At 37.6% G+C, this 13,266-nt stretch overlaps 1 protein-coding gene across 2 annotated transcripts in view; it reads right to left on the bottom strand.

The window, feature by feature from the left end:
- Positions 1–13,266, bottom strand: part of pcdh15a (protocadherin-related 15a) — a 149,222-nt gene that overhangs the window by 110,984 nt on the left and 24,972 nt on the right. For both annotated transcript variants that reach the window (XM_053333387.1, XM_053333386.1), the window contains exon 4: positions 25–185. In XM_053333387.1, the coding sequence (XP_053189362.1) occupies positions 25–185 (161 nt within the window). The remainder of the gene's footprint in view (positions 1–24; positions 186–13,266) is intronic.

Below are 13,266 nucleotides of genomic sequence, written 5' to 3' on the forward strand. Positions count from 1 at the left end.
GTGCTATCAGAATCTTGTACTTACATCTCTGTCCAGAACACGCCCAGTACTATTGAGGTAGAGCCTCTGTCGTGCTGGTTCCAGTATCACCCAGTAGTCATAGTTGTCCAGCAACGTCAGTGAGATGGTTCTGCCTGGGTCTTGGGCACGGCCATTTATTTGCATGTTTTCCACCAAAACCGTACCTGTGAAGGCAAAGCAGTCGCCATTTAGTATGTTGTAGAGAGAATTGTTGTAGAGAAAGTTACATTTTTTTATATTGATGGTAGAAAACAAATTAAACATTGCAAGAATTTTCAGAAGACTTGTGCTATCTGTTGTCATATAGAATCCTGACAAGAAATGGCACCAGATGATGAAGGTTATACTTCAATCAGTTGAAATGAAAAGAAAACCAAAACAGGGGTGGGAGACTTGAAACAGCAAGAGCAAATACAAAGTTCTATTGAATACTGTCCCTGTAAAACAGAGGTCTGCCAGCCAATTTAACCAATGGCATACTAGCAATGAATGTTTGGAAGAGACCTGTCATCTGCATGCCTAATTTATTTTTTGCCTTTTTTGCCTTTATTTGACAGTGGGTGGCAGAGAGGCCGACTGGAAACATGATGAGAGAAGACCTGCAGCAAAGGTCCCTTGCCAAAATATTACCAGGGACACTACCATTATGTGGGATGTGCTGTAACCACTCAGCTACCAAGGCAGCTCCATCTGAATGCAATTTTCTCTTCCACAGCCATTGAAAGTTGGCCACTTGCTATTAATGGTGGTTTGACTGATGACAACTTCCTGCTAAGAGTTTTGGCTGTGTCGGAGTGGTCTTGGTAGACAATGGGCTACCCACTAGCTAAGATAGCTTAAGGTTTAAGCTTTCCTGCCCTTATAGAAAGGAGAGTGTGGTTTTGTATTTCAGAAGAATTGTGCTGTGAGTACTTTATCTCTTGAAAATACTGTTTGCCAAATATCAAGCGTTAAATGTCATTTTGAAAGCCGCGTCCAGATACAGGAAGCTACTGAAGCAAGTTATTCCATTGTTTATTACATTTCGAAATGAGGAACACCATTCACTGACAGAAAATATATTGAGGCTTTTCTCTGTAGCTCAGAGGTTTTGTTTGATGGCTTAACAGACAGAGACAATTGAATTTCGAATTGAATTGAACCTTCAATCAAGAATAAGACTTTAGCATATCAGTCAGAAGTGTTTTACAACACACTAAAGGAATAGCAAAAAACCAATTAGATGCTGGTAGCCAGATGTGGGTAGCAGCATTTTTGCATAGTTCTTAGAGGTGAACAATTATTCAAAATACGATCGAAATCGCAATATGGTCTACTGCAATTATCAAATCAGGAGGCGCAATATCTGCTAAAGGCAAAATGTGTGTCAAAATAACATTTTAAATTAAATATTGGCCTACACATCATGTTCTACAGACTTAAAAAAATATCTTCTTTGGTACAGATCCCCACAAATATCACACCATAATCATTTATATATGACATATAACAGAAATATTATGTAAAAATTGTTCAGCTTTAATAGTGCTCATATATCTATTTGTTACACTTCATTATTTTCTTTTCTGACATTGCAACACTTTGTAATTGAGGAAATGTCATTGAAAGGGGAACTTTGTATATCATTTGTAACCACATGAGGTAAAAATAAAAAATAAGTATAAACTATTAAGTTTATTGCTGATGAACGAGACTGGTGGAAAGTTGGTAGGGTTAATGTTTAATTACAATGACCTTACTGTGGGAGAAAAATGTTAATTAAAAATGTTGCTATACATGTTGCCTATGGAATACAATTACAGATCTGTTGGAGATTTAAATGTTGATGCTGTGTTATAATTAAACTTAATGTTTACCTTAACGTTGTTATGACAAATGGATTTATAAGAAAATTGCACTTAATTAATGAAAAGGGTGCAGACCCTAGGTGTAAACATGAAACTTATCTAAGTTTTATAACATCTTAAACAGAAGCATATTTAGAATTAGCTTTTCTTCTGTATAACAATTTTCATTTTATCTCACATATTTTTACGTAAAACTTTCAGGAGTAAATCTTGAAAAAACTTGGCATCTGACATAGGCAAATCTCCAAATTTGACTATGCTTTGGCACGGCAGCCGTCTGGGACTTTTGTCCCAAACCTTAGTAAATCCAAACCTTGCTTGACTCCTGAGTAGACAAATTAATGGATCTATGAAATAACTGGTGGTTCACTAAAAAAGTTAATCTGTATTCTAAATAAAGGAAATCAATGATTTAATTTCTTTTTACAAGATCAATAGTTTGAAAAATATTAAATCCTAATCATGGAAAAATCTAAGGCTTTGAATCGCAGTGTATTAATGTGTTGCACATTTATCTGTGTTGTTTTTGTTTCAAATTGTGAACTGTGTATCTAGGCACAATCTGAGAAGAAGAAATACACTTCCCTGCAACTAATAACTGACTTCTGACTAACTATAAATACAAACACCTTTGAAAGAAACAATAGTGTGGCAGAAGTCGGAGGAGCGCAAAAGTTACTGATCTGAGAGTTTAAAAAATATAGATCATTACCATATCTTAGATCCAGCTGAATACATTGTACAAAACCCAGAGCCTACACTTTCATGCCAAGATGAAAACTGTTTCAATTACTGTTTATGGCAACAAGAGAAGTGCTTCAGTTACTAAACACAGAAGAATACAGTATGTTTATCCAAACATATGTTTAGAAAGACAATCCACACCACAGACATAAAGTAAAAATATTCTGCTTACACAAGTTTCACTGTTTTCATTTCTTCCCTTTGTTAGTTTAAAGTTGAGTAAAATGCAATCTTCAGTTTGGATGTGTAATTAACTGATCACATTTGAAATAAAATGCATAATTAAAGATAAGGTACAATTTATACACTGTTTCAATACACCTTATGGTTGAAGGGACCAAGAAAAACGTTTCTCTTCTAGTGCTCACTCAGCCACAGGATGACAACATACAGTATTTACAAAGAGACGTATATGAAGTTAAGAGCCATTAGGAGTTACAGTACCACTACAGTTTGAACCCTGTGAGAGTTATTACTGAAGAACATAAGCAACATCAGAGCTGCCAAGCACAGAAACTCTTCAGTGTTTTCTGCTTTTGAATTCTGACTTTCCCGTACATATCCCCTTTGCATTCAATATGTCCTCAGTTCCTCTAATTCTCCTCTATATCCTCTAATTAGCAATATGCCGAAGGTACCCTGGTGATTCTTCAAACAAAATACACTATGCTTTCTCCTAATAGTGAGTTTAGTTTCTGTGGGACACACTGAAGCCTTTTCTTTGATTCCATGAGAAAAACAACTCTTCTTTAACTTCAAATTGAGGAGGTAAGTGAATTATATGGAGACATGGCTTATTGCCTCACCCCTGGACCCCCCGAACTGACCTCTATGCCAAAGGGGATGTCTGACAACATGACACTAACAAAAGTAAAACACTGTGAGAAAATGGAGATTGAACAGACCTTGTGAGAGACCATTTCTGACCAATAACAGAATTACGGCTGGAACTAAAAGCATAAATGACCTGTGGGGTCATTTGAACCAGGAGAAAGGACCAATAACTCAACACCCATAGACAGAAAATCCCTTTTCTTATCTACAAAGACCACAGTCATAAACTTTCTCACAGTCCTGAAGGACATTCATTGATTCTCTCTACAAATCTGAGCCAGATCTGAATTTGTGTGAATTAATCAAGTCTAATCATTACGTAAATCAAGCAATGTTGTTTGTCAGAAATACATAAAGAATGTTATAACTCTAACCGCTGTATGATAATCTCTTAAAATATTCATTTTGATTTCAACATAGTTCACAAGATGTGAGAATACTGTCCTTGTTTGGAAATGCTAAAACTGAATTGTTTTTTTAATGTTAACAGTTAACAATGTTTAAATGGTAACTATGCAGTGATATTTTAAAATCACCTAAGTGACTTTTCATGTATTAACCTCATTGACAATCATCATAATGTGGTTTTATTGAATGACAATGAATGACGTTATTTAAATAATGTAAAATATAATATGTGAAGAAGATGTCATAATTGAACATTTTCATATTTTAAAGTAAGAGTTATTTGAAAGTATGTTTCTGAAAGTGAATCTAGTCACAACACATGTTATACTAAACTCACATATTTTCTGCTTTAAATTTAGTTTATTTAGAATTAAATTTAAGCTTTAAAGTTTGACCCAGACATTGAAGGTTCCTTATAGGAGGTGTTGCCCTGAACATACACGTTTTAAATAAACCATGGACTGTATAGATTCTGAAGCACTGAAGAAACTTTGTGATCTTGGCACACTTTTCTTATCTTGATGGGTTTTTTAATCACTACCCATAACATCTTGCACTTCATCTTTTTATAAAGCAGGTTTATCCATTTAACAGAGTCACTCAGACTCACATACTCAAGAAGGGCGACAGATGGGGATGTGATGGAAGCCTTTGCAATATAATTACCATTCACACTCATGCATTTTATGCTACCTTTAATGACTGTGCTCCCTGTTTGCAGTAGACAGGGTTTGATGCATTTCTGTTGTGATCACAAGGACCTATAATTATCTGTCTCACGTGGGCTAAACTCCATTTGAAAAATTGATCTACTAAGAATTTAATTTAAAAGTCAAAAGACCCCCATGATGCTGGTTCATTAATCTAAAACACAGCTTTTCATAAATATATCTGCCTCAGTAACTTGAGTGGTGAGCTACATCTTTTTGAAACTCTCAGGTCATAAATTACATTGCTGATAATATTACAAGGGAGGGCACGAGAGCCTCCTTTTTTCCCCTCAAGTTAATTGAACTTCAGCTTTTCTGCTGTGACAGCCAAATACTCCCACTGTTCAGGGGCACTTCCTCTCTCAATCTCAGTCACACAGCAAAGTTGCTGTCCTCATCAGTCAAGAGGATGCCAGAGTCTGTCAAACCTACACAAACAAGATTTAACCAGAGTTCCACTGAGCTGTATTTGTGCTTAATTTCTACATAGATGAAATCCCTCTCTTTTCAGTAGCCAGTGAGTCAGTAGGGGTCATCTCTGGTCAGAAGCACCTCTGATCTGTGCTTCACAGTCGACTAACCCCACAGAGACAGGACAGAGGGCTTACTTTTATCCCGAATATCAATAATGTTGGCATTTGTAGATGATGGCAGCAAATAAATGTGGTTGTCTGTTTCTGATAGGGCTCCAACATCAGTATGAAACTGGCATTACGCTTGATCGGTATTAGCGAGGAATCCTATTCAAAATATTCTTTGAGCTCAATCCATGATCTCAAATTATAATAGTCTTAGGGTGCCACAAGCCATCAAACCAAAAAGTTAGTATTTGACATGCAGTTAACTCATGGTATAACAATTTACACACCAACAAGATACTTGCTGTTGCCAAAGGCTGCAACCAGTGAATGGAGGCATGTTTTTACAAAATTGCTTGATATCATTTGGTCTCTAAGAACACACAATAGGAAAATTATTATTTTTTTCTTCTGAAAGCAGAAAAGCAAACATGTAGAAATGGTGACGTTGTTTAATGATAGGGAGCTAAAATTAATTTTGTGAGAAAATAGCTGCAATAAAATTAGGACAGCTCTGTAAGCAAGAGGAAATAAATCATTAAAGACCGTGTAAGATGAATTCAGACATTTTCTTAAATAGATCATAAATGTATTTCTAAAAAATGTGTAAAAAGCATTTGAATTGTGGAGCTAGGCTTCACAAACTGTGTTTCAAGATTTCTGTGTTCAGGATTTAGTGGGCGGGTCGCAGCGGTGATTCGCATAAACCCGCCCCTGCTGCTGTAGAGGTATAAATACATTCAGCACACACTACTACTACTACAGTCTACAGTTAGCCAAGTTAGCCAACAAGTTAGCCGCCGAGCTAGCAGCTGAGTTAGCAGCTGAAAGCTCTCGGACGCAGAGTTGATGTTTCAGGTAGAGGTGGTCACTTTGATTGACAGGTGACATTTGGTAGGGGGCGAGGTTTCAGCGAACTCGGTGGGCACTCCTACTTTTAATCATTCAAATTTAGCAGGATGGTTAACAACACATTTTTCTGTGGTATTCAGAACACATATTTATTCTTACTTTACATGGACTTTAAATTAAACACTTGTTCCCAGTGACAATTTTAGACCAATCTCAACAATACTTTTACTTGGGGAAAAGGTCTAGAGGAAATTGTTGCAGATCAGCTTTTCACCTTAATGAATAGAACCCTATATTTGAAAAGTTTCAGTCTAGTCTCTCAAGCTTATCAAAGCACTGAAACAGTCTTCCTGAAGGCAATACATTACTGACTTTTTATCTGGAAATATGAGAAAGCCTACTTTTGGGCAGTGTTTGACACAGTTGGATTATTGCTGTGCAGACATGGTGAGCACTGGGCGGTCATTACTGACACAGTGCTTTACTGTTGAAGTCCCAACTCTCATCAAAACTTTTTGCAAAGGCCTGAATGACTATATTCAGGTTATTTCAGGACATCTCTGCATGGACTCCTTTTTTATTACTCATATTTTCTTCAACATCTGATTCACACTCACAATATCTATTTTCACCTTTATGTGGATGACACACATTTACTTGGGCTATGACCAAGCACAAATGTTCTGTAGCTGTGTGCGCAGCTGTCTCTAGGACATCCATTAGTGCTTCTGTTTGATGCCAAAACGTTTTGAGATCCTCATTAATTTTTTTAAGTGACTTTAATATCTTTCTGATTACTTTTACAGCAGTGAGGGGCCTTCATATGTTCCAGCCTGCTGCCTGTAGTTTAAAAAAAAAAGAAAAAGGAAGTGGTTGTAAGCATTTATTGATTTAATTACTAAAAACGTACCTTTGCAAGACAAACTTGATGTATGTTGTGAACTCTTTTTGCAATACTTATCAGCTCCTTCTAATCCCAAATAGCTAGGAAAAATAAAAAATGCATACCAAACTAAAGCTTGGGTCACAGGAACACGAGGGAGGAAATATTTCTGAAAGAGCCCTCAAAGAAGTGTTAATCTTCTACTATTATTTATTCTAACACTGTTCTCACAGCAAGAGAACATCCGACAATTACATCCAACTTATTACTGATGCTTGCTTATGTCATATTCTGTTAAGACAAAACCACAAAATATATTGGTTGTTCACAATCCAATATCTTGTGTCTGACTTTCACTGTGACTGATCATCTTACCACTGGGACAGATCTTCACAAACACATACAGTAGAAACATGTGCACCAGCTGTTGAGGAACCCACTGTGCAGCACACAATGCCAAAACCAAAATATGCATGTTACAACAACCATCAAAGACCATCATCACCAAGAGATCTGTTATATTACTGCCATCTTAGCTCTCCAATTGCTTAATAACCTCTAATTACCTCTGATATAATTATCTCCGCAAGGAGTACGCCTGGAGAAGATTCTGTGTTTGGTCGTATGTGTCTGTGTTTCTGTGTGTGTGTGTGTGTGTGTGTGTGTGTGTGTCTGTGTGTGTGTCCTTGAGTGTCTGAAGCTAATCACAAATACTACTAGACCCATCAGCCTTATATTTATTGTGCGCATTTATGAATGTATGTATATGTATATGTATCATGTATGCTCAAGGACCTCTCGTGTTTGCAGTGATTTACAATGGCTGAAAAACACATTTTATAACTTGCTTTATATAGCCATTGACTCCTGACTCCTCACTCTGCTTAACCTGCCAGTTAGGGCCGCAAGTGAACAACTGCAGCAAAGGGTATTTCCAGCAATCAGCTAGCCTAAAAACAAGTCTGTTGCAGGTCAAATGTTGGCCTTTGTTGTGGTTCAAAAGCTGACACCCATTAAAATGTTTGTTCTCATCTTGAAACAGAGCATTTGCAGATTAGTTCCATACTGGATATATTATGATCCACTACAGTTAGCACAATACAAGATGAATAAATCCCTGTTTTTGCAAGCTTTATTACCATCTTGACTGTAAGAGGACAATTGAGTAAGATTCAAGTCTTCTCTGTTTGGGAGGGCAGAGGGAGGTAGAGTGGGGTTACATGAACCCAGGAGGATGTTTGGTCAATCAATTAATCAATCAGTCTTTATTTGTATAGCACCAAATACCAACAAAGTCATCTCAAGGCACTTTACACATAGAGCAGGTTCTAAACCGTACTCTTCAGGTATTCATTTTAAAGAGACCCAACATTCCCACATGAGCAAGCACTTGGTGACAGTGGCTTTAAACAGGAAGAAACCTCAGGCAGAACCAGACTCAAAGTGAGCAGCCATCTGTCTTGACCGGTTGGGATAGAGAGGAGAGAGAGAAAGAATAGGAGAGAGAAGCACATTGAAAATTGGTTGGTTACAATACAATTACACTATTCTAAGTGTCTTAAAGAGGTACTGTACATTAATGTCTTTTTTGAACTGTAAACTATATTATATGACTGTACTGTAATAAAATACATCAATGCAGGTGTTTAATATTGACATTGACACCAAATGTATAAATCATGGCATTTCATGTGTTGAAAATGGCTCAACCTGTCACCTGCTGTTTAAAGTCAACCCAAAGGAGGCACGACCAATGCTGACACACTTGATCATTTGAGAGTTCTCTATGTTTATAAATGTATATAAATGGAATTATAACACCCACATCCACCAGCCACAAATACATATACATGATGATTGAGAGACACTGATGAAGGCTTTACCAAATATGTTCCCATCACCTGTGGCTCCACCCAAGCAGTTAGGACATGCAAGTGAGGCTTTGCTTCACATCCTTGAGGTAAGAAAATGTACATGCATAAGAATTTTCACATTACTTTACTGTACAATACAAAGAGTGCATTGTGGTATTTATCTTTCCTTTAGTGTGTGTCAGCCTACAAAAGACCCCAACACTTTTCTTCAGACAAGACCACTCTCCAGCCTGGTCATAGTTGCTGGTACAGAAGGGAAGGGAAACACTGCTTAAATACCCAAGGAGGGGGAAGACAATTAGACACAGGTGAAACACATTAGGGCTGGGAAAGCAATCACACAGGCGGAAAAACTTGACAGGATGACAGGGTTAAGACAAGGACTTCAAAATAAAACAGGAAGTGGCACACCAAGAACAGAAAATCAACTAAAAACCCTAACAGACCCTGACCAATATATTAACTTGTTTTAAAAAATATTGTCAAGTCAAATTTTCTTGTTCTGTTGGCAGAATTTTGCTTATTTTAAGTAATATAAGCCTCATTTTATCACTTTTCTTATTTTTTTAAAGCTGAGTTTTTGCAGTACAGTTTTAGCTTTAGCAGCTAATGGCAGCCAAATGGCAGTCTGTCCGTCTGCAGCTGTCCCCGGGAGCCACAAAACAGAAGCAAGCCTCCTCCCATCTCTCCCTATAGCTCTTCAACTCTCTGGCTGTCTGTTCCTGCGGTTATCAGTGGGTAAAATCCTGCTTTACAAGAACTGCAGTCAGACAGGTTCTGTAATGGCTCTGGTTACACCACGATTTAACATTTAACAATGAGAGTTTGCCAGCTGATAACTGCAGGAACATACGACCGGACAGTTTAAGAACTGTAGGGTAAGATGGGAGGAGGATTTCTGTTGTTTTTGTGGTTGACAGCTCTGACTCCTGGCTTGTTAAATGTTGTTATACTGTTTGTCTTCCTCCCATTATTATTATTTTTATTATTATTGTTATTATTAGTCAATGAGCAACTCCTGCCCGCCTACTCATACAGTTATTCTCCCCAATCCACTCCTCTTCTTGGCGCTTTCAAATGTATGTGGGTGGTGTAGGCTCAGATCCAGGAGTGAGGGTACACTTTAAAGAAAACTGAGACTATAAATGCCCCCAGACACACCTGGAGGAGATCTGCATGCCACTGAATGCACTTTTCTAGTTTGACATGAAAAATGTCTGTCTGCTTATGCATTTCTGCCAAAGTACACTAGTCAAATATACAAAGGAGAAAAAAGAAAGAGCAGCTGTTTCATCTGGTAAACAGTGCTACTAAGAAGGGTTCTGACAAACACCTCTGGAGAAAAGACATGATTTGGTTGTTTTTTTTGTTTGCTTTTTTTAATTTATCATTTCATTTTTCATTTTTCATAATGGGTGAGATGCTTCTCATAAGTATGCACGTGGGTTAATTTCAGTCTGAGTGAAACGATCAACTTTTCACATCACAGTGGCAGGCAGTTAATCTGTCTCATAAATCTCTAAGCTCACATGCATTTTAATACATTTTGGACCAACTGAGGTCTGAGAGTGACTTCACATAAAAGATAAAACATTAATGTACTTACTGTACAAAAGAAAAGTATGCAAAATAAAAGTAGATGCCTACATACAGTATACATATACTGAGTGCACACACATGCAGACATGTACTGTGCACACAGAACAAACACTGCAGTATATCTATGAGGAAAAAGTTTGGTATATCACACCATTTCTAGGCTGAGTTTTCAATCTTTTAAATACTGACAGCACTCTGTGTTCCAAAAGGTAGGAAACATGATTGAGAAAATGCAACCAACTAAACTTGACCTGCATCAAATGATTGTTGAGTACAGTTCAGTGAATACACCTCAGTGATATGAGATAGAAACCATGAATCAACAGCATTCAGGGGCATTGTAAGCTTGGAGAAGAACTCTAGCCTGCATCAAGTTTTCTTAGGTTTTGTAGCTACAACAATTGGTATGAGCTGGAAACCTTGTGATGGGTAATCCCCACAAGCTAGTGTAAAGAGTATTACAGCAATGGACTCCAGATGACAGATAGTTATAACTAATGCACGCACACACACACACACACACACACACACGCTAATTTCTTTGACTATAGCCAGCACAAGGAACTTGTATTGTCCGCCTACTTCCTCACATAATGTTCCACAGTCTTATTTGAAGTATGATTTGTTTCCAAAGCAGCGCCTCACGCCTCTGCAGGTTCCAGGCTAGCTTGCAAATGATGAACATACTCAAAAGGTTGGAAAAGTTCTTGGGCTGGATGCCAGTTGCAGCTACTGCTACCTGTTCCCACACCGATCTGTATCTCCAGTTCTCTATGAAGATATATTGTTCCTGTTGTTAAGGCTGATTGGGTTTATTGAAATAAGTACTTTAGTACTTTCAGTCTTCTTTTTTTGGCACTACCCACTAGAAGTGATGACAAGAAACATTCAGAAAATCATGTACCACAGTAATTAAGCCTATAAGATTGATGTGTTTTGTTCTACTCTGTGTGAACTGCAAGTACAAGTGTGTGGTTTCAGGGTGTATACAGGTATAAACAAGTTAAATTTAAGACTTTTTAAGACCTTTTAATACCACTTCTAAATGAAATTTAAGACCAAACGTACGATGGAAATACAGTAATATTTCCAAGTAAACACACTGACAGTATGATAAAATGACAAATGACGGTTGAGTTTAAGAACATCGGCTAAATGTGTGTCATGCAAAAAGATCACAAAAATGTCATCACTGTCCTAAATTAAATTACTGCGGCTGTACTAAGTGGTGGTAGTGTGACTCCTCATGTATGTTAATGGAGTGGACAAAATATTAGGAACACCTTTCAATATAATGCACCCTAATCTCTCAATAATGAACATAAAGCTGAATTTTCACCTTCTTGTCAAAAAATGTATAAACTTCATAAATGTAGAATTTATGGCAGAGCTGCTGTATTGGATTAAATTAGATTGGAAGCCAGTGAGTCTATTTTATGTAGTTAACTTATTCTCTGAACTATATTTTATAGTAATAACAAGTTATCTAGTATTATACAGTTAAGTAGTTATATTCAGCTTCAGTAGCGTCATGTTTTTTGTTGAATGCCTCACTCTCTCTCTTAAGGTCTGTTGAATGAGAAACCTCTGAGTGACTTAAAATTGATGTTGTGTAACATCAGCTGATAAAACGCGCAGCACCACAGCGTAGTGTATAGTAACGTCACAGTTACCTGTCTGAGGATTAACGTTGTTAATGGTGACATCACATGATAGTTTTGCGGGCTCCGCTGTTTTTTTCTGAGCAGGTTCTTCCTCAGATGATGTAGATTTATGTTTTAACCAGCGGTCTGTGTTTGTTCCTTAAACTTAATATCACTGTTAGCGTGTCTGTGTTATGCTAGCGGGAGGTGCAGAGAGCTACAGGTGTGTTCAGGGTCGCAGTCAGACAGTCGGACACAGCGGTTCCGGCCCGCTGCAGACGTTGGTTGAACATTAATACATCGCTGTAAATGTGTGCGGGAATTTCCCGCATTATAAGTGTTGGATTTGCGGGAATCAATTAAATTGTGCGCAATACCCGCAATCCCGCGCTGAAATTCAGGCCCTGAGCTGCTTCATACACACTGCCAGGCACCGATCGTAACCAAGAGTATTCATTCCTGTCTAGCCATTTGTGATTGAACTTGCATTTCCCCATGTTTAAGTCGAGTGGCTACCAGTGCTGAATTAGGCCCACCTGTAGATGCTTTACCCTCCGCCATCAAGAGCTGCGCAATACGAGCTGCGCAGTAGACTACGCTCTGACCTAACCATAGACAACGCAGCACAACGCAGCACCGGAGAAAAAATATTCGACCTAACAAAACAGATTGCCCGCATTTTCGCGGCGACGAGACTCAAATATTTAAGACCCAAGCAATCTGAATTTAAGACAATTTAATACTTTTTAAGGCCTTATTTTCATGAAAATTGATTTACGACTTTTTAAGACTTTTTAAGGACCCGCGGCCACCCTGGGTTTATAACTTCAGTTTGTTTTAATAATCACTATATTAACTACTGGTGTTGAAGATGGATAAAATATTTTCAAAATTCACACAAATATGTCAAAAATCAATTTAAACGTTTTTTGACTCTGTGACAGTCAGGATTGTGATACGTTACTCACATGAGAATCAAGTGATGCCTTAGCCTTGCCAAGAAAGAAACATGGCTGCTCTGTTGCCGGAGATTGTATGGTAAAAGAAAAGACTGACAGCAGAGAGTAAATTGATGCTGCTGAAAAGTACATTAAGTCATCAGCACTGTTTGTACAAAACATTAAAATAGATAACATCAATAGCACGATGGAAAGTGCAGCCTATTTTCACAGGTTATTTCTAAAAGCTGCTGTTGAGTATATAGAAATATGATATTAATGATTCCAAGATGCATTAACTTTACAAAACATTTATTCACAACCATGGTAAATAT

This window comes from Scomber japonicus, chromosome 14 (genome assembly GCF_027409825.1).
Source record: "Scomber japonicus isolate fScoJap1 chromosome 14, fScoJap1.pri, whole genome shotgun sequence".
Lineage (NCBI taxonomy): Eukaryota > Metazoa > Chordata > Actinopteri > Scombriformes > Scombridae > Scomber > Scomber japonicus.